This window comes from Cynocephalus volans, chromosome 4, assembly GCF_027409185.1.
Source record: "Cynocephalus volans isolate mCynVol1 chromosome 4, mCynVol1.pri, whole genome shotgun sequence".
In the NCBI taxonomy this organism is placed as follows: domain Eukaryota; kingdom Metazoa; phylum Chordata; class Mammalia; order Dermoptera; family Cynocephalidae; genus Cynocephalus; species Cynocephalus volans.
The window spans coordinates 50,964,115-50,990,296 of record NC_084463.1 but is presented as its reverse complement, the minus strand read 5'-3'; the positions used below and the strand labels follow the sequence as shown (position 1 = coordinate 50,990,296).

At 54.4% G+C, this 26,182-nt stretch overlaps 1 protein-coding gene and 1 pseudogene across 25 annotated transcripts in view; one reads left to right on the top strand and one right to left on the bottom strand.

Annotated features, from left to right (window-relative positions):
- Positions 1 to 26,182, top strand: part of OBSCN (obscurin, cytoskeletal calmodulin and titin-interacting RhoGEF) — a 182,985-nt gene that overhangs the window by 131,615 nt on the left and 25,188 nt on the right. For all 25 annotated transcript variants that reach the window (XM_063095249.1, XM_063095241.1, XM_063095247.1 and 22 more), the window contains 22 exons: positions 2,414 to 2,492; positions 2,783 to 2,907; positions 3,181 to 3,378; positions 3,900 to 3,932; positions 4,231 to 4,329; positions 4,524 to 4,742; positions 5,258 to 5,318; positions 5,658 to 5,728; positions 6,483 to 6,605; positions 6,785 to 6,924; positions 8,116 to 8,316; positions 8,483 to 8,565; positions 9,076 to 9,249; positions 10,274 to 10,430; positions 10,794 to 10,910; positions 11,011 to 11,175; positions 11,355 to 11,513; positions 11,717 to 11,894; positions 12,451 to 12,564; positions 23,492 to 23,659; positions 24,486 to 24,588; positions 24,999 to 25,128. In XM_063095249.1, coding sequence (XP_062951319.1) covers positions 2,414 to 2,492; positions 2,783 to 2,907; positions 3,181 to 3,378; positions 3,900 to 3,932; positions 4,231 to 4,329; positions 4,524 to 4,742; positions 5,258 to 5,318; positions 5,658 to 5,728; positions 6,483 to 6,605; positions 6,785 to 6,924; positions 8,116 to 8,316; positions 8,483 to 8,565; positions 9,076 to 9,249; positions 10,274 to 10,430; positions 10,794 to 10,910; positions 11,011 to 11,175; positions 11,355 to 11,513; positions 11,717 to 11,894; positions 12,451 to 12,564; positions 23,492 to 23,659; positions 24,486 to 24,588; positions 24,999 to 25,128 — 2,897 coding nt within the window. The remainder of the gene's footprint in view (positions 1 to 2,413; positions 2,493 to 2,782; positions 2,908 to 3,180; positions 3,379 to 3,899; positions 3,933 to 4,230; positions 4,330 to 4,523; positions 4,743 to 5,257; positions 5,319 to 5,657; positions 5,729 to 6,482; positions 6,606 to 6,784; positions 6,925 to 8,115; positions 8,317 to 8,482; positions 8,566 to 9,075; positions 9,250 to 10,273; positions 10,431 to 10,793; positions 10,911 to 11,010; positions 11,176 to 11,354; positions 11,514 to 11,716; positions 11,895 to 12,450; positions 12,565 to 23,491; positions 23,660 to 24,485; positions 24,589 to 24,998; positions 25,129 to 26,182) is intronic.
- LOC134374968 (AMMECR1-like protein) lies at positions 908 to 2,142 on the bottom strand (annotated as a pseudogene).

Sequence of the window (26,182 nt, the reverse complement as noted above, 5' to 3'; positions counted from 1 at the left end):
CAATATATCATCCTTAGGATCCTTCCTTCCAGCTGGCCACCTCTTCCCTGTGCGTCACTTTCGCAGTGCCTTTGTGACAATGTTTTCAAAGCATCTTCCAAGTCCCCAAGTTCTAGAATTTTGGCACCAAATGAGTTAAGATAGGCAAGAGAGAGGAAAAACTTGCTGACAGCTATTTGGAAATCAGCAACAATGGATGGGGGAAATATGTCATGTGAAAGTTTGAATGACCTAGAATAAAACGAGCTATTTGGAATTTTGCCCTAGTGGGCTGAAGATTCCTAGCATGCTGGGAAAGATAAAGATTCACCTTGTTGAATTACACAGCTTTGTTCTAAAGTCCCGTAAAGGACTGAAACATCAAGTCTTCCCACTTTTACAGGCAAACTAGAAAAAGGAACTCCCCTTCTTCAAGGTCCCTCGGGATGTTTGCCTGGAAAGAAAACCAGTTTGGAGAGCCTGGATTCTCTCTTATGACAATGTGTCCTCCTAAAGCCCAACCCAACTGCTTGTTTGCACCTCTGTGCTTCTGAGAACCTAGATCCAGCTACAGGCACTGCCACCCGTGGAGGGGTGAGGTAGCTGGTGGTAAGGAAGCGGTCTCTCCTTTCACACCTGCATGCAGCAGCGGCACCAGGACCTCCCATGGGCACCTCCTAATTCTTCTAGTCATGGAGGAGCCTCAATCCAACAGAACCTCTTAGTGAGGAAAAGCTGAAGTAAGGCTTGGGCCCCTCAAGTTCTGTTTCATTCAGTGTAATGCCGCCCCAGCCCTCAGTCGGTGGGAGGCACACTTGGCAACGGAAGCTAGCGTCATAAAATGGTGCAGTAATAGAAGTAACTGGACCAGGAAGAGGCGGCATCTGCTTCAGTGATGCCATAGGTGGCCACAGGGGGGTGGGACTGGTCATGCAGCTGTGTGTCGGGGGTAATGATTGTAGAGGGCAGGGCATGAAGAGTGCCATTCTGGAAACAGTGCTGTCGAGAAGCAATATATTCTGTGTAACTGATTGTCACCTTCTCACTTTGGTACCTGGTGAGTTTGATTGTTTTTCTGAATTCACTGGTAATTGGAGCCTTAGAGCCACCTTTTCTGAGCAAGGAGTCTATTGTCTGGATCTGATCCCAATCTCGTTCTTTAGCAAACTCAGGTAAATATGTGGCTATGCATTTGTTGCCTTTTTCATTGATGAATTCAATTCGAATCCCATGGACCCCTACCTCCCAGTCCAGGAAATCACTGGCATCCTCCAAGTTAGTAAGGAGGGAGACAGCAGAAAAGTTTAGGCAGCTCCTCTCGGGTCAGGGGGGAAATAGGCTGTCCTTAAGTGCACTGGTTAACGTGTATTCTCTGAGTCCTGAATGCAGATTCATGGCTGAGAAGGTCCCAATGCAGCCATGAAGCTGCTTGTCCTGCCCTGTCTTCCATGTCACAAAGAGTGGATAGGGGTCATTGGTGCATCTAAGAAGTCATGGCTGTGGGAAGCCATAGAGGTGACAGTCGAGTACGTCAAAACAGTAGCAGCACATCTCTGCAGGCACCACCAGGTTCTTATGGTGTTGGCAGTTCCGTTGGGCCGAGAGCTAGGGCTCAGCCCTCCCAATGAGGGATTCGTTCGTGTGGTGGGAGAGTTTCCAGGTCCCAGAATTAAGTCCGACACATTCTCCCGTCTACTGCTGCTGTTCACATGCTGGTGATTTTGTAGAGGTCCTGAACTAGAGCCAGGGACAGTTGTGGACTGTTTCCCGTGACTGTGCATTCCACTCCCAGGTAATTTGGGCTTCTTGACCCCGCAACAGCCTGCTGCCAACTTGGACTCGAGTGGAGGAACACAATGTCTTTTTCCCACCCTGATTCAGTGCTCGAGGTCTGGAATGCTGCAGAAACTGAAAGCAGAAAGTTTGTATTGCCAGCAGAACAGCTACAATAGAGGAGGAGAGCTATTTTGGCTGTGCAACAAATTTTCTTTTTTCTGGTTCCGTTCCTTCTTCCTGTACCTTTTCTGGCCCAGACGTGGCCAGGGTGGAGGGGACCTCTCGTGCTCTGCCTCCGTTTCCTGCTTCATGGAGCCATGCGCCTGGGTGCAGGCCACTAAGAGAAGCCCATCTGTTGGTTTTGAGGCTGGTATCTCTCCATTCCATGTTCTCTAGAAGGATGGAACTGGAAGTTTCTGCCACTGTTACCTCCTGCCCTTTATGAAACTATGTTTACAATTTGTTGGGTCAGAGAAGCTTGTACTTAGTTACAGGCCTGGAATTATGGGGCTGGTAACAGCCTGGCCTGCATAAAAGTGGCTCCCAGGCAAGGTTGCAGAGTCAGGACTGCTGAGGGCCGAGGTGGTCCTGGGGCAAGGGCCCATGCCTGGACAGATGGGACTCAGGCCATTCTCCAGCTCCACCCTTCCTTCCCTAGTGACAAGCACAGACTACGACACCGCAGCTGATGCTACAGAGACGTCATCGTACTTCAGCGCCCAGGGCTACCTGTCCAGGTAGGGGGCCATGCAGAGATATGCAGTACCCAGCAGAGGGTCATCCTGGGCCTCTGTGGAAGTAATGATGCTGGCATGGGTGGGGCTTGGACCAAGGGAAACCAAATCCAGGCACCTTCTCTCATGCCCTGGCAGTCATCTGTCCTTCTGTCCATCTGTCCGTCCGTTTAGCAAACAGGGAACCTCACAAACTGTCCATGCCTGACCCTTACCGCTGCAGCAGCCCTCCCACCCTGGATCCCTTGGCTGGCCCACTTCATGGTGACCCCCTTTGTCTGTTCTCCTGCCAGCCGGGAGCAAGAGGGAACGGAGTCTACCACGGATGAAGGGCAGCTGCCCCAGGTGGTGGAGGATCTGAAAGACCTCCAGGTGGCTCCTGGCACGCGTCTGGCCAAGTTCCAGCTCAAGGTGAAAGGTGAGGGGCAGAAAGAGTTGGGGGCACCACCGTGGTGAGATGGAGGCTGGGGAGCTGCCTGGTGTCCACTGCAACTGGTAGGACACCCTGGCCAGCAGAAGTAAGGTGGTCACATGTGCCTGCTGCCTGGATGCAGGAGGCCAGCACCTCCTCACTGGTGGCACAGGGTTCTCCAAAGGATCCCCCTCTCTGGGCCTTCTTCCATGTCTCATCTGGAGAGCACAGTGCCCATTGGCAGGTGGTCCTAGGCTGACCCCTTCCCCCGTGGCCCAGGCTACCCGGCGCCCAGACTGTACTGGTTCAAAGATGGACAGCCCCTGACTGCATCTGCCCACATCCGCATGACCGACAAGAAGACCCTGCACACCCTGGAGATCGTCTCAGTCAGCCAGGAGGATGCTGGCCAGTACGCAGTCTACATCAGCAATGCTGTGGGCGCGGCCTACTCGTCTGCCCGGCTCCTGGTCCGAGGTGGGTTCTCTGAGGGACTGGGCAGAGCTGCGTGCCTTGGACAGCATCCCCACCAGGGCTGACATCCACCTGCATGCCCTGCCCTATTGGACCTGGGGGCCAGGGCTCAGCAGTCATCACCCCTGTGTACAGAGTGTCATGGGTGGCCAGAAGGTGGCCCCAAAGGGAACAGGTGCCTGGAGTGGGTGTGGGGCCCCTCTGTCCCAACCAACGGGCAGGCTGGTGGGTGAGATAGACCCAGGGAAGCAGACATTGATGCCTCCAGTAGAACCATGTGGAGCAAGAGCACGGGGTTGAACATCACATCTGCTCCATGTGGCTTCTTCCTCTCTTACACCTGCATGTGTGAGTTCCATGGCTCCATGGCCAAGGTTTCCAGTAAGGGGTTGGGGACCTTGGCCTATGGGATGGGGCCACCCTCAGGTTCCCCCAACAGATGGGGGAATGGACAGCACTATGTATAGGGCCAAAGGGAGGGACACCCATGCATGCTGGATGTCTGTCTTCTGTGTCTCTTTCAGGCCCTGATGAACCAGAAGAGAAGCCAGCATCAGGTGAGACAGCCCCAGATGGGCAGAGAAGAGGTGGCAGGATTGTGAGTGCTGAGGGCCAGATTGGACATAGCCCTGGGCTTGGGCTGGCAGCAGGAGTTGTGGGTGACCACAGGGCTGGCTCAGCAAAGGAGCAATAAGGAGACAGCCCCACAGTGCGGGCAACACAGGGCTGTCTGGGGACAACTGGGTGCAGACTGCAGAGACTGACCCAGGGGCCTCCCAGGCATGGTGGGAGCCAAGACATGGGAGGTGGGGGCTGTGCTGGGGTGTTACCAGTAGCTGACTGATGTCCTTCCAGATGTGCATGAGCAGCTGGTGCCACCCCGAATCCTGGAGAAGTTTACCCCCAAGAAAGTGAAGAAGGGCTCCAGCATCACTTTTTCGGTGAAGGTAGAAGGTAGGGCGTTTCCTGCTTCCTGGCCATGAACATATCACCCCTGGGATGGGACAGAGCCACCTCGCTCCCCACTCACATCACCCCCAGGGAGGTCCACAGGCAGGACCTCCACCCCTTCAGAGATGTCATTTCTTGGTGGGGATAGGCCCTGTTTCTGGCAGAGGTGTGCCCACTGCCCTCTGTCCTGCCTGCAGGACTCCCAGCCCCGGCCGTGCACTGGCTCAGGGAGGAGGCTGAGAGGGGTGTGCTGTGGATCGGCCCTGCCACGCCGGGCTACACCATGGCCAGCTCTGCGCAGCAGCACAGCCTGGTCCTACTGGATGTGGGCCGGCAGCACCAAGGCACCTACACATGCATTGCCACCAATGCCGCTGGTCAGGCCCTCTGCTCCGCCAGCCTGCACGTCTCAGGCCGTGAGTGGGGTGGGTGGGGTGGGCAGGTGACTCACCCAGGGCACGGGAGCTGGGCACTGGGTGGCATCAGGGCCTCCTCGGGCACACTGCTGTGATCCTGCCCTCCTCCTCTCATGCTCCCACAGTGCAGGCAGACCCCAGGTCAGGTCCTGGTGGGGCTGGTGGGTTTGATGTCAATTCTCAGAGCCCCCCAGGCCCAGTCCCCCATCCCAGCTTTGCACAGCTGGCCCATGGAACCCTTCCCAAAGCCCTCTGCTTCCTGAGCCTTGCTCAGCTCCTGAGGGCAGTTGGGTTGAGGACAGATCCCCCTTTCTCCTCCCATCACTGTCAGGGTGACTGTAGGTTGAGTGGGATGGGGAGGTGGGCTCAGGCACAGCCCCTGCTCTGGGCTCTGGAGGGGCTCGTTCCAGGGCCCCTGGGGTGGCCTGGACATCCCAGGCAGGGGTCTGCACCCAGAATCAGACTTATCAGGGTTCAGGACATCATCCTGATGGCTCACCGGGTTCTCCTGACAGTGCCCAAGGAGGAAGAGCAGGAGAAAGTGAAGGAGGCTCTCATCTCCACTTTCCTGCAAGGGTGAGTGAGGGGCTGGCTGCCCCCGAGGCCCACCTGGGTCAGGGATGGGAGGGGGGCCTGGGAGTGGAGGGACATGACAACCCTAAAGCAGGAAGAGCACCCAGTTCTGGAACATGGCCTGGCTCTGCCCTGAGCAGGTTGTGTGACTTCGGCCAGCCCCCTTCCCACTCTGTACCTCAGTTTCCCCATTATAAAATCAGGGCCTTTCTGGCTTGGAGTCCCCAAGTGTGGTATCCAGCCTGTTGCCCCCAGCCCCTCTTTCTGTCAGGAGCTCCTGCCCAAGAGCGGGGCTGGTGGGGTCCACCCCAGGCCTCTCAGGACACCCCCTTCCCCCTTTAGGACAACCCAAGCCATCTCAGCACAGATGTCAGAATCCGCAGGTTTCACCGACCTCGCTGGGCAGAGGAAAGGTATAGGGAGGGCGGGTGGATGTCTGCTCAGGGAAGGGGGCTGAACTCCCTGATGCTGTGGTGAGATGAGGAGGAGGCTGCCTGGTGGGCAGGCCCCAGGCCCTTGAGGCCCCTCCCAGATGGTGTGGCCCTGGGAACAGCCTGCTTGTTCAGTTATGGGCCAGGGGCTCCCATCTTCTCGTGGACCCTGACTCCAAGCTTTTGTTGGTGTTGGAGCCATCTCTGACCACTGTGGATCTGGGATCCAGGCCAGCCCTGGACGTGGAGCTCACATCCAGCTGGCCGTGTGGGTGCCTGGGTGCTGGGCACTGAGAACAGAAGCAGCACACATCCTCCTCGGCCCCCATAGCTCCAGGCTCCTTTTGCAGCCTGATGGCTGCTTCTGGCCTCTACCCAGCTCTGTCCTCAGCCCCGTTGCGCACTGTCCTGCAGTCATGCTGCTGTATGCTGTTCCTCGGCTCTGCCCTGGCCCCTACTGTCCCGTCTGTCCAGACCCTGCTTCATCTTGTTCTTGGCCCCCTTGGTCAAACCTCAGTTCAGACTTGTGAGTCAGTGCTGCCCTCGCTGGCCTCCTGCCGCACCAGCCAGCGAGTCTCCTTGTTTCCTTGCTGGACGTTAGCACCACGCTGGGGGAGGCCTCATCCTGTGTGTTTGCTCTCTGGCCCCAGAGCCGAGGATGGGCCTGCACTGGGTGGGTGCTCAGTACGTGTCTGAGGGATGCATGGCCGCCTGACCATAGCATTTGCACCTCCAGGAGAACCCCTGGCGACTGAGGAAGCCCGCGGCCACCTGTCCCTTGCTGAGGTGGGCACAGAGGAGTTCCTGCAGAAACTCACCTCTCAGATCACTGAGATGGTATCAGCCAAGATCACGCAGGGTGAGAAGCCAGCACCTCCATGCCAGGGTCCCAGGGGACCAGCCAGGACCGAGTGCACAAGGCTCAGGGTCCAGGCTGGGGCCCACTCACGACCCCAAGCCCTGGAGACTGACAAGGTTGGGGGCAGACAGGAGGTGGGCAATCCTTCTGGGGATGTCACCATCCTTCTGCCCACACAGCCAAGCTGCAGGTGCCCGGAGGTGACAGTGATGAGGAGTCCAAGACGCCGTCCGCATCCCCCCGGCATGGCCGATCGCGACCTTCCTCCAGTGTCCAGGAGTCTTCCTCCGAGTCAGAGGACGGCGACTCCCGCGGCGAGGTGGGCGGCTGGGACCCTCCAGGATCAGGGTAGGGAGAGGTCCCTGACCCTCCTGAAGAGGAAACACAGGGTTGAGAGGGGCAGGAGGCAGGACTTGCACTCAGGTGGGACCCCCATGGGGCTCAAAGGAGGTGGGCTGGTGCCATAGCAGCTGCTGGCTGCAGGCTATGGTTTTGCACAGAGGGTCTTGGGGCAAATTGGTTGAAACAATGTTCAGGTATGTAGAGCTGGATCTAGTAGATGACAGGAAAGAGGAGACAAAATAATCCATCCTCTAATGTGCCTCCAGCCTGACAAATCATCCCAGTTTGGAGGCTGATTTAGAAGGGCCCGTGCACCCACTCCAGAGACGAGCTCACAGTAGCCTCATCTATATGTGACAGTGCGTGCTCTGTTACGTGTATGGACCAGGGAGCTTAGAGTTCTCACACCTGTGCAGCCAACATCATGCCGACACCCCAGCACCCACAGAGGCTCCCCCTTGCTCCTTTGGGGTGGCCCCACTAACACCCTCAATGGGATTCCCATCAGTAGAGACGGGTGCCTGTTCTAGAACCTATAGAGGTGGAATCTGATAGGTTCCTGTCTGCATAATGCTAGAGACCTGTGTGTTGAAATGAAAGCAAACAAAGGAACAAAAAACAAAGAAAAGGAAGAAAGAAATGCATGTGTTTTGACATGCTCCAAAATAGCAGGAGGAACAGGGCATGGGGGCTGCTGACTGTTGGGTCTAACCCAGAACTGGGTCCTTGCTGCATGGGTTTCTGCAGTGACCTTGTCTTCTACAAAGTCGTCCATTAATTCATTCATTCACTTGCAAGTGCATCTCATACCTCAACACACCAGGTGCTTTGCTAGGTCTTGAGGTGGTTGGGAGATGGTGAATAGGTGACCAAGTAGAGGCATTCCCTGCCGGGGGACCAAGGGAGCTGTGGTGAGCTCTCAGGGTTGGAATGTGGAGTGGGGGGTACCCATGTTCCTGCCCTTCTGCATGGGAGCAGGAGACAGTCTGTGTGCAAAATGACCCCATGGTCCCTGACTTGGTGCCCCCTTCCTTCTTGGATATTTGGAGGCCGTGGGGACTTTGGATGGCCCCTCCCCTGTTGTATCTTTGGGGGCTTTTGGGGACTTGGCAGCCTGGGCTAGCATCTCCCTGATGCCTGAATCAGTTCCCCCTTCCCTCCCTATCAGATCTTTGACATCTATGTAGTCACGGCCGACTACCTGCCCCTGGGGGCCGAGCAGGATGCTATCACGCTGCGGGAAGGCCAGTACGTGGAGGTCCTTGACTCGGCCCACCCACTGCGCTGGCTTGTTCGCACCAAACCCACCAAATCCAGCCCCTCGAGGCAGGGCTGGGTGTCACCTGCCTACCTGGACAAGAGGCTCAAGGTACCTGGATGGCCTGGGGCAGGGGGAGCCTCAGGAGTCCCGGAGAGCTTGGTCATGGGCCTGGAGGCTCCTGGGATTGTTGTCCTCATTTGGGGCCAGGAGCCTGACCCTAAGGGGGTAGGGTCAAAGCTTGGACCTCCTATGATGAACTCCTCTTCTTTACCAGCTATCACCTGAGTGGGGGCCCACTGAGGCCCCTGAGTTCCCGAGGGAAGCCATGTCTGAAGATGAGTACAAGACGAAGCTGAGGTGAGTGGTCACAGGGCAGAGGTGGCAGTCCTGGCATTCCACTGGCTGGGCCATCACTCACAGAAACTGGCTGCTCGCCCTCATTCTGGGTCCTGGCTCTGACCTTGGGGGAGTTAGGGTCCTGCTGTGCTGTCCCTGTGGGAGCCTCTGCGCTGATTTCATATGAGTCTTTGTTGGGGATGGGCAGTGGAGAGCCAAGCAGGCCCAGCTTTGCCCCTGGCTCCTGCAGCTGCCCTCTACTCCATAGGACCAGCCAGGTGACTTCTAGTGGCAGGGGCAGCCTTTTCAGAAATGGGGGTGCCCTCTCTCCACTGTCTTGACCCTTTCTGAAGGCAGGCAGCAGCTCAGAAAGCAGGAGGCACTCCTGTTAGTGGCTGAGAGAACAGAGGCCACAGAGGGAGGAAACTCAGCCGCAGCCACAGGGTCCTGGGTTCCCTGTACAGTGGTGGGAGCAGGGACCAGCAGCTGGAGCTCCTGGTTTCCCCCTCATGGCTGCCTCCTCCCACCCAGCTCCATCATCCAGGAGCTGCTGAGCTCAGAGCAGGCCTTTGTGGGCAAGCTGCAGTTCCTGCAGAGCCATCACATGCAGCACCTGGAACACTGCCCACGTGTGCCCACCGCCGTGGCCAGCCAGAAGGCCGTCATCTTCCGCAACGTGGAGGACATCAGCCGCTTCCACAGCAGGTGGGTGGGTGGGGCTGCATGCACACACACACACACACACACACACACGTACAGTACACATGTGTGTACTGGCTACAGGGCATGGGGAGTGGGCAGGAGCCAAGGAAGAAGAGAACCTGTGCTGACTTGATTTACCCATTGGTGCATTGCATCTGTGGATATTTCCCCAGGGGACCTGGCTTACCCATGAGAAGGCCTGCAGCATACCTGCCACTGATGAGTGTGTGCACAGGCCCACACATGCACACCCTCACACACGTGCTCACCTGCACATGAACATGTGTGTACACGTACAGCCTTCATACTACATACACCCATGTGTTTGGCATGTGTGTACATGTGCACACGTGCATACACACACACATCTGTGTACACGTGTATTTGTACACAGTATAGTATATATGCACACCCACACCCACACATGTACATCTGTGTACACATGTGCATGCATGTAGTATGCACTGCATACATGTGTGCACACATATGCACATCTCTGTATACCTATACTGTTGCACACCTGCACAAGGCATACAAGCACACTTGTGCACTCGCATGTACACACCCGCACACATGCATGCCCATGTACATGCACACATCACACAAAGCACATGTAAACATGTGCATGTACACACAATACAATGCCACACACATGTATGTGCATATGCACTCCTGCACACACGTGCACACTCATGTACACACATACATGTGCACACACGTGTACACACACACCTGCATGTATGTGCACCCCCATGTGCACACATACATGCACAGGCCCACCTCCATCCCCATCCCCACACTTGCATGCCCACATACACGTTCGCACATTATGCTTGTGTACTCACACAGACGCATGTATGTGCACCCACTTCTTGCATACCTACACATATCACAGCTGGGCACACTCACTCTTACACCCACAGGAACCTGTTTTCTGCCAAAGGTGAGGACTCAGTGCTGGGTCATGGGTCATGGGCTGGGGTCCTGACATTGTCTCCGCCCTGCCTGCTGTTCCCCTCCATGGCAGCTTCCTGCAGGAGCTGCAGCACTGTGACACGGATGACGACGTGGCCATGTGCTTCATCAAGAACCAGGCAGCCTTTGAGAAGTACCTTGAGTTCCTGGTGGGCCGAGTGCAGGCTGAGTCGGTGGTTGTCAGCACGGCTGTGCAGGAGTTCTACAAGGTGCCCCCTGCCCGAGCTCCATGGGCCTGTGGTCCTTGCCCCACTCAGCTGGCCAGCCCACATTGTCAGCCTGGGCTCATCTTCCCTCACCCTCCCCTCCACCCCATAGCCTGCTCAGGGATCCCTCAGGCTCTGGATCAGTGAGAAATGCAGGCAGAGCCCTTTTCCATTCTGCTTCTGGGCAGGAGGCTTAGGGTGCCCGAGCCCTGTGCTTGCTACTTGTCAGATAGTGATGCCACCCACTATTGGGTTGCAGGGCTGTGTGGGAGCACCCCTGGGACCCCTCCTCAGCTCTCAGGATGACTCCAGCCAGCAGGGGGCCGTGCAGTTCTGTCCTGAAACCCACCCTTGTGGTTCCCACAGAAATACGCGGAGGAGGTGCTGTCAGGTGGAGATCCCTTGCAGCCGCTCCCACTGCCGCTGCAGCACTATCTGGAGCAGCCAGTGGAGCAGGTGCAGCGGTACCAGACCCTGCTGAAGGTGGGCAGGGCCCCACCCCCTCCACCCATACTGGGCCTCGTGGGGGTCTGGGCCGTGGTGCAGTCCAGAGCCCTTACCCTTGTCCCCTTCCCCTCTGCAGGAGCTGATCCGCAACAAGGCTCGGAACCGGCAGAACTGTGCGCTGCTGGAGCAAGCCTACGCTGTGGTGTCAGCCCTGTCCCCACGTGCCGAGAACAAGCTGCATGTGTCGCTCATGGAGAACTACCCGGGCACCCTGGAGGCCCTGGGCGAGCCCATCCGCCAGGTTGGGATGGGGGTGTGAGTGGGAGCTACAGTGTAGTGGGGGGCTTGTGTCTGGGCTGCCAGGTGCTGGGGGCAGTGCATGACTTTGGCTGAGGGTTTGACGTAGAGGCAGCTGTGGTGTCTGCAGCCCTGGTAGGTCAGGCCAACTGTAGGCTGACCGAAACCTACCCACACCCCCAGGGCCACTTTATCGTATGGGAGGGAGCTCCGGGTGCCCGGATGCCCTGGAAGGGCCACAACCGCCATGTCTTCCTCTTCCGCAACCACCTGGTGATCTGCAAGCCCCGGCGAGACTCTCGCACTGACACCTTCAGCTACGTGTTCCGGAACATGATGAAGGTCTGAGGGCACCGGCAGGTGGGGTTTTGCTGGGGCTCTGGGGGGTGGGTAGAGACCTCCATGTCTCTGCATTTCTGGGCAGGTGCCAGCAGCCTGTCCTGAAGCCCCGGTTTCAGGGTGGCCTGGGCATGGCCCCCAGGTCTCGTGTCTGTCCGGGGGTGGTCAGCCCTCACTCCCCTGCTGATGCCCTGCCCTGTCCACAGCTGAGCAGCATCGACCTGAATGATCAGGTGGAAGGGGACGACCGCGCCTTTGAGGTGTGGCACGAGCGAGAGGACTCAGTGCGCAAGTATCTGCTGCAGGCACGGACAGTTATCATCAAGAACTCCTGGGTGAAGGAGATCTGTGGCATCCAGCAGCGCCTGGCCCTGCCCGCATGGCGTGAGTGTCCACCTCCCCAGGGGCCGGCTGGGCTGCACCCACTGGTGGATCCTTGAGCCTCGGGGTGCCTGCATGGTGCCTGCATGGTGCCTGCATGGCGCAGCCCTCAGCCCCTGCCTGGGTGGGTGTGAGGAGTGCGCTTGTTCCTGAGGTGGATGTCTCAGCTCCCCTCCGTCAGCTCCGGGTGGGATGTAACTGCTTTGGCCTCCCAGGGAGCTCCTGAGTTGAATGTCGGATTGGCCCTGACTAGAATAAGCGGGATGCAAGCTCGGGGCATCCATCCGGATCATGTCATGGGACATGAGGGATCTGCATCCTCAGCCAGAACAGAATCTTCTTCTCCACTGTCCTCACCACTCCCCTGTGAACACCCAGCCCTGATTCCAGATTGGAACCCTGGATGAAGGATGGCAAGGGACTGTCCTTGTAGCAGCCATACCCTTGGATGCAGGGCTACTGGCACAGGGCAGGGTGACCTGCTGGGATGTACCCAAGGACACCATAAGTCTGACATCCCATCCACGGAGCTCTCAGTGCCCCATGTGTGCGTCCACAGGTCCCCCAGATTTCGAAGAGGAACTGGCTGACTGCACGGCTGAGCTGGGCGAGACAGTCAAGTTGGCCTGCCGTGTGATGGGCACACCCAAGCCTGTTGTCAGCTGGTACAAAGGTACACCGTTGGGGCCAGGAGTCCCCGGCCCCACTGTGGGTGTGGGCCCTGCAACAGAGAAGATCCGCCTGGAGAGAAGTGGGCTGTGCAAGGGCTGAGGACCCAGTGTGGGAGGCTGGTCAGGGGCCTGGGGCATGAGGGACAGAAACAGACCGCCCTGTCCAGGGGGGCTGAGCTGATAGGGAGGAGACAGCTGACATGCAGGGAAATAAACCTAATATAAAGTCGAATGGTGATGTGGCCGCCCAGAGGAGTTAACAAGGCAAGGGGCGGAGTGACGGCTCAGGACAGGCCTCTGAGGCAGACACATCTGAAGAGCTCTGAGTGAGAGCATGGTGTGGGGAGCAGAGGTGGAGAAACTGAGGCGGACACTGCTTAGGTGTTGGAGTGACTTGTGTGGCCATGTGAGCAGGATAAGCCACAAGGGTGAGGGTGGTGATGATGCTGGGCTCTGAGGGTCATGGTTGGCATCTGGCATTTGACTCGTGATGGGAGCTGTGAAATTCAGGGGTCAGCAGGACCAATCTCACTTCTGATATTAGTTGCAAGTTCAGGGGTCTCCAAGACCACCTTCACTTTTGACATCAAGTTAGAGGCTCCAAGACAGACTTCACTTATGACACCTACTACAGGTTCAGGGGCCCCCAAGACACACCTTCGGGTTTATTAATTCACTAGTAGGACTCATAGAACTCATCAAAGCCATTTTACCCAGAGTTATGGCTTATTCTAGCAAATAGACCCAAAGTAAAGTCAGCTAAGGGAAGAGGTGCCTGGGTCAGGGTCAGGGTCCAGACATCACCAAGCACAGGCTTCCAGTTGTTCCCTCCCAGTGGAGTCATGTGGACAGCACCTATTTTTCCCAATAACAGTGCGTGACAACATGCATGTGGTATTACCAACCAGGGAAGCTCACTGAGCCTTGGTGTCCAGGGTTTTATTAGGGCTTAGTCATGTGGGTATGCCTGACCACTTGTGTGGCTGACCTCAGCCTCTAGCCCTTCCCAAGGTCGAGCTGATACTGCATGGCCCGGAGCCCCCACCAAAAATCTTATTGTTACCTTAGAGTATCTGGTGTGGTCCAGAGCCTCCACCATAAATCTCATTGTTAGCAGAGAGTATCTCACATGGCGCAGAGCCTCCACCATAAATCTCATTGTTAGCAGAGAGTATCTCACATGGCCCAGAGCCTACACCACAGATCTCATTGTTAGCATAGACAATCTGACATGGTCCAAGGCCACCAGGAAAATATAGACACTTTTGTCAGGCAGGACAGCCTTTTACCTGAAGGCTTTCAGGTCACCTTCCTGGAGGATCAGGGGCCAAGGCCAGGCCTCTCTTTGGGCAGCATTGACCCTTCAGTGTACTGGAGCCATGTAGAATTTTGAGCAGCAGAGGGACACAGTATGGCTTCTATTATCTGTCAACTTGGCTGCAATGCCAGCAACCTTCAGGGGATGGCTAAGAGGGGACACAGAGAAGCAGCCTGGGAATCAGGGTGTTAACACTGGGGGCTCAGGCCTGGGTGCTGGCTGTGGTTGGCTTCTGGATGTATTTTGAAGGCAGAGCCAGCTAAATTTGCTGATGGGTTGGAAGGGATGTGTGGAAGAAGGATTGGTGTCTGGGAAGACCACATGGTTGGGACACAGTGGTTCCATTTATGGAGGTGGGAGGACCTGGAGAGAGGTTTGGTGTGCAGACAGAGCTGGGCTGGGGAAAGAAGTGTCCGATCTGGGGAGGACTGAAGATTTGAGGTGCCCATGGGTGGAGGTGTTGGGATGGTTATAAAATCTAGAGTTCAGGGGAGGGGTCTCTCCTGAGTTGAGAAATGGGGGAGTTGTCCATGTATCTGAAACTTCTGGTCGATATGGACATGGAATGACTGGAGAGAGATGAGGTCCAGCATGGACACTTGGGGGTTCTGACTTACAGAGTCTGGAGAGAGGAGGAAAAATGAGACAAGGGGAAGGAGCAGCTGGAGGGAAGGGAAGGCCCCAGGGAGCCCATGAGGAAGGACAGCCAGGTGGAGAGTGACCAAGAGCACCCAGAGCTGCTCGAGAGTCCCAGGAACCATGACAGTCTGCCCTTGTGCTCCACTTATATGCGTGCAGGCTGGCCTGCCGTGGTTTATACACGTACACACTCTGCACACACTTTTATGCATAGAGGTACATGTCACACACATGCAAACACACGTACATACCAGATACATACCACACACATATACATATAGATAACATATGCATACACGTATGTACATAGGCACTACACACCCATACACACACAGACATACACTACACATACATTTATACTCAGATACACACCACACATGCATACATATAGGTAATACACACATGCACATATGTACATAGACATGTACACATATGTAGATAAATACGACACATACATGTACACAGATATGCACTGCACACATTTATGTATAGATAATGTGCACGTGCTCATATGTACATAGATACTACACACACATACATATGTAGATATGTGCTACACACATGTATGCCCATATACACATAGATACCATATGTAGATATACTACATATTTATATGTTCACATACATACCATACACACATATACATACTGCACACATCTGTACACATACATACCAGACATATATACCTGAACACTAAAAACTTATACATACATGTATATGTAGTCACACAACATTCATATGTGAGGGTACTTCAAAATATTCATGGAAAAATGGAATTGAAAGACAGTACAAATCTTTCCATGGACTCTTTGAAGTCCCCTTGTGTACATACATATGTAGATACACACACACACACACACACACACACACACACACACACAAATGACACAAGACCTGTGGGTCCAAGACAAAGACAGTCTACTGCTCCTTGTCAAGCTGCAGGCAGGGCAGCACCTTGTGTCGGTTCCCCATACTCCATTCCTCACAGGCAGCCTGGGGAGACCATATGTTACGTGCACTTGCAATGAGCTTCACCATGGATTTGGGGTCTTCATTTCTACTACCTGGGATCTCCAGGGAGCGAGACATCTCTGCTCCACTCTCCTAGAATATCTCCTTCTATGAACATTCTCAACTTGGCCATGAATACCATTATCCAGCACTTCTGGCCTGCAGGCATGTGAGCCACCCACGGGGCGCTGTATCCCAAGGGACCTAGCTCCACCCCATTTTCACATGGTGCCAGTCTCTGCTGGGATTTACCAGGTATATGCCATTCCCTCGGCCACCCTGACTACTCTGACCAACATGGCCTGGGGCCCAGTCCATCTGGTACGACTCGTGCTTCATTTAATGAGGGCTCTTGGCAGGACTTGGCACCAGAAAGAGGCCACCTGTGTGACTGACCCCAGCTGTGTCCCCAGGGTCCCACATCCAGCCAGCTGAGCAATTCCATACAGCCAGGTGACTGTCTCCTTGAGTTTCTACAGTGACTTTCACGCCCGGCCTGAGGCATTAATTCAGGCCCAGCATTACCTGATCTACCTGGTACAGCATTACCTGATACACCTGCCCAGACACTGCCTGGCCCCACGGAGGAAGGTTTGGGAAATGCTACCATTTATAACAACCCTGGCCAGTTGAGGCTGACCTCAGTGCCCCTGGGCCAGGGTGGTGTTAGTGACCACTCAGGCTAAAGGCAGGGACATATCTTGTGCTGTCTCTTCTACTAGAAAGACCCCAATTGTAACTAAAACCTATCGCATGTGCACATTGAATAATGATCTTGGCTCCCTCTGGAAGCTTCAAGTCCCAGAGGGCAGCCTCGCTAAATGGGAGATCCCCACAGTTGTCTGAGGGCTACGTGATTTACTGGTAGGGTTCCCTTAAACACACAACAGTCTTCTGTAACCACCTCAGGGTGCAAATCATCATGTGTATGGGATGGAGGCAGGTCCGTGTCTGGTTCCAACACAGGAAGTCCTTAGAGCATGATTATTGTTTACAATTTGGGGGCTCCCAGGGGGACACACTCCAGACAGCACTGGTTGACAGCGTCTCCCACAGGGCTCCCACAGGATCACCTCAGCTGTCAGGTAATTCTTACCTGAGCTGTTAGGTAAGCCTCACCTGGGCCAGCTGATAAGCCTTCAAGTCCCCAGTTTAGTCCTAATAATTGAGTCTAGTTCTGGTTTTGGAGGAGACATCCCAGGGTGGTCGGTCCTTCCTGTCCTGCTTGTCCACAACCAGCTGGGGGCGTTTGTCCACCCACAAATGACTGAAGATGGGCTAGAGAAGACACCCAGCTGGGACATGCAGGAGGAACCATCCCTGTGTCCCCTGGTCAGAGCCGTCAGGTGGCCCGAACTGGTGGACACAGTGACTGGTTCCTGGTGGTGGCTTGGGAGAGCAGACCCAAGGGTCTTCCTTCTGGAGCAGGGCTCCAGGGTGGATCATTGACAACCCACTGCCCTGCACATCCTGGGGACTGAGGGGCTTTCTTCCCAGCCACTGGAGTTGCTCTCTTACAACCTGCCCAGAATCTGTCTGTTTACCCAACCATCCCCTCTTCAGGATAGACTATCAGCTCATTGTTGAGTAGCTCTTGTGACCAATGGTGCAGGTCGCCAAACTGCAGATGGTCAATGCTGCACATGCGTGGTCTGTGTTGACCACAAGGCCATGTGGTGTGGCTAGAGCTGGCTGTTCACTGACCAGAAGGTCTCTCTGTGGGCAGGCACCACCGACAGCCCCAAGGGGTTGCTGGTTCTGTGGATGTGCCAGGATGGAGAGTGGGGGTGCCCTGTGCAGTGGGGCCTCCCTTCCTGTAGACTGGAGAGCATCTCTCTTGGCAGCGCCCAGTCCAGCATGTGATGTAACCTCTGCATCTATGCCCAGTTTGCGATGGGGCTCAGAGGCATGACACGGTGGCTGCTCCACACAGGAATGCTGGTGATCTGGGTGGGGAGTCCCCATCAGCAGCCTCTATTTGCTTCCCCAGTTCATGGCCCCAAGGAGGAGTGACTTTAAGCTGCTGGTCTATAGTTTTTTAAGTGGCAAACCAAAGAGCTAGGCCATTTGCAACAGCTCAAGGGTTGCTAAGAATTTAACAGTGTTCACGAAGAAGAGTAGCATTGGGAAGAGCTACAAGAGTGGTCTTGAGCTCTGCCTGCTAAGCCGAGGACCCCGCCTCTCCTTGGTTGGTTCTGAAGCTGGACAGTTGTGAAAACCAGTGTGCACTGCTGGATTTCAGCTTAGCCGGATGACAAGTGACCCAAGCCCAAACCCCTGAGGGAAGCTCCATGAACTCAGAACCGCATGGAGCCAGCAGCTGTGCGTCAGGCAGTGGAATACGGAGTGGAAGCTTCTCCACCTGGAGAGCAGCCACTTGTTCACATGCAGCCAACAAGCCAGCTCTGTTTCCATCTGACAAATGAGGCTGGGTGGGCCCTTCCCACCCTGTTAGTCATGGAGTCTGTGTTGTCTACCCCAGAATGGAGAGTCACAAGTTCTCACTGGGTCAGCTGTCTGGTTTCCACCAAAGTCCTGTCACATGCTAATAGCTGATTTCCAAAGGGGTGTGTATTAGTCCATTTTTGTGTTATTGTAACAGAATACCTGAAACTGGGTGATTTATAAAGAAAAACGACATTTATTGCTTAGTTTCCAAGGCTGTGAAGTCCAAAGTCCATCTGGTGGTGGCGACAGTGACCCAGGGGTCTCACGTTGCAAGATGGTGGAAGCCGAGAGAGAAAGACAGAGTCTCCTCTTCTTTTAAAGCCCTTAGAACCACGCCCCTGACCACCATTTCCAGTCCATTCACTATGGCATGGTCCTACCATCTAATCACCTCTTCAAGACTCCACCTTTCAATTCCCATAATATGATTTCCCACCCTCTTAACAGTCACAGTGGGAGCTAAGTTTCTAATACATAAAACTTGGGGGACACAATTCAAGCATCAGTGACTTTGGGTTGTGTGTGTCTGGGTGGCATGTTGAGTCCAAAAGTTCAAGGGCTGCCTCCCATTGCCAGAGACTCCAGCTGGCAAATGATCAGTCTCAGTCATGGAGCTCAAGCTTGTGGAGGCCCCAAGGCAGAGCATGTGCCGGAGCTTGCTGTATGGCTTCTAGCATGGTCTGTTGGCGCTGGCTTTACTCAAAGCTGGCTCATGAGTGGGTCCAAGGAGAAGGCCCAGGTGAGGCACATACTGTCCCCAGTACCCCAAAAGTCCCATAAGGTGTTGGGCCTCTTTTGGGTGGTAGGGGGCCCAAAAGAGAGGTTGATTATTGACACGTAGTCCACTTAGTTCTGAGGAACTCAGCTTGGGGAGCAGACCCCTGACTCTTATCAGGCCTATCAGCCAACCCACTGGGGGAGCTATGACCACACCCTAGTCAGGGCTTTTGAGAGAGGCTTCTCACTTGCCAACCAGCAGAATATCATCGATACAGCAGAAAATTTGAATGTCAGAGGGCAGACTGCTAAGTCCTGACTTAGATGCTCTTGTGACACCTCGGATGTATATTAGAGACCTTGCTGTGCATATGCAAAGTGGTCTTGGTCTCTGCAAGCCAAGAATAGATAGAAAAGGAGGTGTTAACTATTCCCAAGAGGGCCAGTCAAGAGCTGTTAGTTTGTGCGATGGATTCTGTTACAGTCACAACGTCTACACCAGCTGGAGCCATAGGAGCAGCAACCGGATTGAGCCAGTGATAATCTGCTGCCAGCTGCCAGCTCCCTTTAGCTGTTTCTACAAGGCTGCCAAGTTGGATGTGGCTTCTCTTATTATCCTTGGCTGCCTTTGAGTTGTCAAGGAGGCCTGGAAGTTCCTTTCTCTTCCTGGAGTACTGTGCTGTTTTGTCAGCCAACCAGGGAAGGGACAGGGAGCCAGGCTGGGGTGTGGTGACGTGCTCCACTGCCATCTCTCTACGTGTAGCATGTCCAGACTGGGAATATCCCCTCCAGCACATACAGGGCAGGGAACCACAAACACATCCAACATCAGATGTAGAATTCAAAGCCATGTACCTACAGGGCTTCCCACAACTGCACTGGCTGAATGGTGACCTGGTGTGGATATCCAGCAGAGCCATGAAAGTTTGGGTTCTTCCCTGATATCCCTGGCATATCAGGTAGGCAAATAGGGCCTTTGGTCCCTCTGGGTACAGGGAGACACAGCCCACTCCAATCATTTTTCTATTAAGGCAGCCAAGGTTGGGGTAGAAGGGACGGAAGGGCTTGGGGACAAGAGAAGAGCAAGGCACACGGCTTATCTAGCCCAAAGCCCTAAAGCAGGCAGCAGGATCATCGCTGCCAGTGCTGTTTCAGCTGCTGGCTCCCTTGACTTAGCCACATCACATTGCTTTCTGGGGTTGGGGGGTCTGTCAGCTCTGTGCCCTCAGTTGGCTCGGGTTCTTGCACAATGGTGACCTTTTTGATGGAAGACATTTGGCCTGGGGCACCTGCTGTCCCAGTGCCATGATCACATCTCTCAACTGTCACTGGGTTCTCCCATAAGGGCTAAGAGAGGTTTCCAAGGAGGCAGGGCTGACTGTAAGAACACATCTGAATCCCTCTGGGTCACCTTCTCCTTCTCCGGTGTTTCCTGTGTTGGTGTTACAGATGCTATCCAGGGTACCAAGAGCCCACATGCTAGCTGGTGTGTCTTCTACAGTTCACCTCGGGGGAGTTTGTCCATCTCAGGGAAGTCGTCTAAGCTGGTGCCCATGCAAATACGCAGAACCAGAATTGTCATCTCCAGAATGGAAGGCTGGCATGATAGGTGCCGGATGCTGCTCCATAAGATGCCCGAGTGTGGCTGTTCCTCCTTAACATGGGTTCTGAGTCCATTCCGCCCACCTTCCAAGCAGCCAACAATTGACTGAGCCCTGCTTCTGCCTTCTGCCCATCATGGCTGGCAGTGGTCCTCCCTTGCACTCAGTGCAGGTGTGCGTTTCTGTGGTCTAAAGAGGGTTGGAACCTCGCCTGGATCCTGCACCAGTTCTAGTATTTGTTGTGAAGGGGGCTGAACTGAGGCTGAACCAGCAAAGTCCCTGGCAGGGATTCAGAGAAAATGAACCAAACCACAATCCAGGTGTCTGACTCTGAACCCACTTCTCAGCACTCAGACTGCAACCACCTGCCCAGCTTCTCCTCATAACAGACAGCAAAGTGGCGGAAGAGGTCCACAGGGCTGCCTCCTTATTTTCCTTCAAGAAGGCCACATCTCTGACAGTGCCCCTTCCCTGTCACCAGAATTTTGAGTGAGGAACCATGAAGGACCTGAGATTTTTACCCTGCTTGTAAACTTGCAAGTCAGCCTACTGGCCAGATATAGACAGAAGATACAAGACCCATGGGTCAGAGACAAAGACTACTTATCACAGCAAATGGAGCAGTGTGTCTTATCAGTTGCCCATGCCTCAGCATCCACAGAGTGAGGCAATGGGAGCCAGATGTTAACTGTGTGCAGTGCTTCATAGCCCAAGAGAAAAACCCCAAATCTTGGAGATGCTAAGCTTTTATGGAGCTGCTAGTACATCTGCCCACACTGTCCTCCAGAGACAGTGGATGACTTGTTACGCTGGAATGCAAAAAAAAAAAAAGTGTCTGCCAGGAAAGGAAGGGGAGGGCTTTAACTCTACTACCCTGGGACACATCCAGGGAGGGAGACATCTCCAGTTTCTGTATCCTGGGGTGTCTCCTGAAATGAACATTCTAAAGCTTGCTGTGAGTTCTCAGGATTGAGACAAGCAGGGATCTGAGAAATCCGGGGAAAACTGTTTCCTAACAGTAGGAAGAAGACTGAGAATTGGCCAATGGCATGGTGGCCCTGATAAGAGCTGTTTTGTGAGGGAAATAAAGCCAATGGGGATGGGTTTAGAGGATGGGAAGAGGCTGCAGAGACAGGGAGGGAGAACAGCTCTTCCTGGAGTTGCAGTAAAGGGGTGCAGAGAACCGAGGTGGTAGCTAGAGGTTTTTTTTTTAAAAAAATAGTCATTTATTAAGCTTTTGTACAAATCAGAAGTCAGTGGGGCTTATGAGCTTTTATGACTTCCACAATCTTGTGGAGCACACCCAGAATAATTGGAATGTATGAATCTGTGCAATTTCATGTATTTAAACAATGTGGGAGCAGGGGGTTCTCCATCCTAAAGTATCTAAGCCTCCCCTTCCCTCACCTAGGAAAGAAGCATGTCATGGCTGGAGATGCTTGGTTGGGTGGAGGTTCATACATGTGATGCCAGAGATATAGATTATTGGATTTCCCGAGGGAGGAATCCTTTGGAGAACCCACAGTAATTCCAAGTCCACGCAGCAGTGTTGAACTCACATTCAAAGTTTATTGCAAAGTGAAAGTACACACAGAAGAGTGCGCAGGTGTCCTTGTGAATGAGGAGCAGCCTGTAGGTTTTTAGTGAGGAGGCTTATATCTTGATTTCTATGAGAGGGAGGTCTCTACCTTAGTTAGGGGAGGAATAATCAAGGAATGGGGGAGGAAAAAAGTGGTCTGGGTGCCTTTTTGTTTGAGCAGGCTCTTTTAACTTCCTTGCATGCACTGTGAGTGGTTCTGAAGGAAAAGTTCATACACAATGGGGTCTTCCCTTAAGTCTGCCTTTCGTGGTCTGGCACCACATGTGGGAGGTCTGCTCTCAGTCATTTGCAGCTTTGTTCTTTCCTAGTGTGCGTGTGTTGTGGTCTTTGTGGTTTTGCTTCCTGTTCAGAAAACTACAGGGTCTGAAGGAGGCCAAGCTAATTGGTAGGGTGGTTAAGCTGCTGTTACTAGGTGTTAGTTCATTATGGACTCATTAGCTGTGAAACAAGGAGGTGGCTGATGTCTGCTCAGCCTCCCAGGTGGTCCTTGTTCTATCCTGCTTCACATGGGTGGTGTATTTCAAAATTTTCAGATTTTTTTATACAAATATTATGTTTCCTTCAATTATTAAATTTCAGATTTTTTTTTTCAGCCTTCAAATACGTTTTACATGCAAGGATGATTTAAAAGATGGGTGGTATCTGATGGGTTGGTGTGCTGCTGGGGAAAATGGCAGCTCAAGAGTGTCTGCCTGCAGGATGGGATGGAACGGGATGAGACGGGCACTTCAGTGCCCCAGTGGAGGGTCTCCTTAGATGGGAGGGGTGCAATGTTTGCCTTTTCATGTCACAGGAAGCCACAATATCTGCCGAGTGAAAGAGAGGTGCGTGAGGGAGGACCTAAGGACAGGCCAGGGCACGGGGCTGGGGTGGATAGGGAAAGCTTCTGGCCACCACACTGAGCTGCAGGGCCTGGCTGGCAGCATGCTGGGGCCAGGTGTGGAGGAGAGAAAAGGAGGGGGTGTCAGGCAGTGATTTTGAGAAGGGGCTGCAGGTTCGAGGCTGGAGAGGGAATTGGAAGGATGGGGCCAAAGGGCAGTGAGCTGGGTGTGGACAGTGCCTCGGAGGTCCCCAGGGCAGCTGCCGGGCCGTTAGATGGGGGGGGGGTGACCGAGGATCTGGCTGCCCATACGGGATGTCCTCTGAATGGTTCAGGTTCCTCAACCTGGTCCCTGCCTCTAGCTAGTGTCTGAGCTGGACACAGAGAGACAGAGACAGAGGAAGATGAAGAGAAAAAGATACCGAGACAGAGAAAGATGGAGACAGAGACAGACAGACAGACAAAGACAGAGGTAGAGATAGATAAAGACAGAGATAGAGACAGAGATAGATGGAGACAGAGATAAAGACAGAAAGACAGACACAGACAGACAAAGAGAGGGGGTGGATCATCTGGGCCTCACTCCCTCCAAGTTGTCTTGACAAGCTGGACCCAAAAGGGAGACCACGCCTGCCCTAGTGCTCCTGGGGTTGCCCCTTGGTCACCCTCTTCCCTGTCTTGTGACTGCAACCCCAGGCCAGGCCCAGCATCTTGTCCCTGATGGAGTCAACCTGGGGGTCCCCATCCCCATGATATCCCTCACCCCTCCTTGCAGACGGGAAGCCAGTGGAGGTGGACCCTCACCACATCCTCATTGAAGACCCTGATGGCTCCTGCGCCCTCATCTTGGACAATCTGACTGGAGTAGACTCTGGCCAGTATATGTGCTTTGCAGCCAGTGCTGCCGGCAATGCTAGCACCCTGGGCAAGATCCTGGTGCAAGGTGAGCCTGGGAAGCCTGGCCAGGTACAGGGCCACCCTAGCCAAACCCCCGACAGTGGACCCTGCCAAGGGGATGGAGCTGTGGGTGGGGCTGGCGGGTGTGGCCTTGAGAGCTGCGGGGCAAGGCCAGCGGGAGGGTGCTGTGGACATCTGACCGTGGTCTGGAGGCTCACAGAAGGGCCAGGGAGGGCACTGGTGAGGGTGGGGACCCAACAGCTTCTGTCATGACACTACACTTGGCTTCATCATGGTATCTCTGTGTCTCTGTCTCTCTCTGTGTCTCTCTCTGTGTCCTTCTGAATGTCTCTCTCTGTCTCTGTCTCCTCTCTGTCTCTCCTACCCGTCTCTCTGTCTCTGTCTCTGTGCCTCTTTGTCTCTCTCTCCTATCTCTGTCTGTCTCTGTGTCTCTTTGTCTCTCTGTCTGTGTTTCTATCTCTTCCTCTGTCTATCTCTCCTATTCCTGTTTCTCTATCTCTGTCTCTCCATTTCTGTCCCTCCTGTCTCTGTCTTTCTCTCTCTCTGTCTCTCTGTGTCTATCTGTGTTTCTATCTCTCTCCCTCGATCTCTTGTCTCTGTGACCCTCCATGTCTCTCTTTCTCTCTCTCTGTCTCTCTGTGTCTATCTGTGTTTCTATCTCTCTCCCTCGATCTCTTGTCTCTGTGACCCTCCATGTCTCTCTGTCTCTCTGTCTCTCTGTCTACTCTCTGTTTCTCCTATCCATATCTCTCTGTCTCTGTGCCTCTGTGTCTGCGTCTCTATGTCTCTGTGTCTCTCTGTGTTTCTCTCTTGCTCTGTCTATCTTGGTTTCTCCCACCCCACAACTGTAGTCCCTCCACGGTTTGTGAACAAGGTCCGGGCCACGCCCTTTGTGGAGGGAGAAGATGCCCAGTTTACCTGCACCATGGAAGGCACCCCATACCCTCAGATCAGGTGGGACTTGGGCTGGCACAAGAATGGGGTTGTGAGGGGAAGTCAGGTCCCAGGCCACAGCTCCTGTCTGTAAAACGAGGGGTGGGCAGCATGTTCCCCAGGTCAGAGGTAGGCTGGGCACACAGCCACTATGTCCTTCGGTGGAAAAATGCGCATAATGGGGCCAAAACTCATTCTGGATGTGGGGCCCACCTGCAGCCAGAAGGACACAGCCAGGCTGGAGTTTGCCTTCTGGAAGTGTGGGTGCTCTAAGGACACCAGCATCAGGGGGCAGGGCAGTGAGGTCCTCAGCATGGGAGTCAGAGCCCAGGGGTGGCCTTGAGTACAGGGTGCCATCTAGATGCCCTCATGCCACCAGCAGAGCAGTGTGGCCCAAGCCCCACCTCACAAGCCATTTGGGCTGGTTCCAGGTGGTACAAGGACAGGACCCTGTTGACTCCTGGCAGCAAGTACCAGATGTTGAGTGAGCCCCGCAGTGGCATTCTGGTGCTGGTGATCCGGGCAGCCGGCAAGGAAGACCTGGGACACTACGAGTGTGAGGTGAGGCATGTGGGCAATGTGGGAGGGGGAGACCTGCCTGGGGGCCCAGGTCCTCATCACCAGCTATCAACGTTTGGATGTTCTAGAGGCCAGGGAACAACATACCCACTGTCCATGATGAGGGTCTGGGGGACACCTACCCACTATCAATCACCCACAGTTCATGATGAGGGACCGAGGAACACCAGCCCACTCTTGCCCACTGTCCGTGGTGAGGGGCTGGAGGACACCAGGCTGCTGTCACCTGCTGTCCCCTGCCATACCTCCCCCATACTCTGTCTGTCTCCTCTTCTGCCGCAAGGCTTCTCAGCTCCTGCCACATCAAACTGGGCCCCTTGTTCCTGGTGTCCCTTGCCATTGTCCCTGCCATTTCAAGGATACCACTTGGTTTTTGCCTTTTTGGGAGGCCTGGTGCTGTCCTCATATATTTTACCTACTTATGCAAAGATGCAGTGTTAGTTCCCTAGCGTTGCCTGGTACCACACAGGTGCCTTCTGCTTGTGGAAAGTTCCCAGCCCTACAGACATACAGCTCCCTCTGTCCCTGTGCACTGGGGCCGCAGGTCCAGGGCTGGGGGCTCCCGACGGTGGGACCTAGTCTTAGTCCTCTGCTCTTCCAAGGTCCGCCCAGCCCCACAGGGACACAAAGTAGGTGTGTTTGACTGTGGGTGCCCCAGGAGTCCCAGGCTCTGGCATGTGTCCAGCTCTTCCTGGGGCTCCTCTGTGTGGCCACTGCCATGAGCCTGGGGGAGCCTGTTCTTCATTTCAGCCCTGGGGAAGCAAGTGGACCCATGTTATCTCTGGAAATAAGCTGTTTGATACGGTTGCTACTGGCCACATGTGGTGATATAAACTTAAATTGAAATCGGGAAAATTAAATCCAGCTAAAGATTAGGTTTCTGGGCTTCACAGCCCAATTTCAAGCTCTTAGAGCCCCATATGGCTAGTGGCCGCCACACTGGACAGAGCAGAGAAAGCATCCCCATGGTTGCAGGAGGCCCTAGGGGAGTGTGGGTTCCTGTAGGGAGGCCACGGCTGTGCTAAGCCTCTCTGGG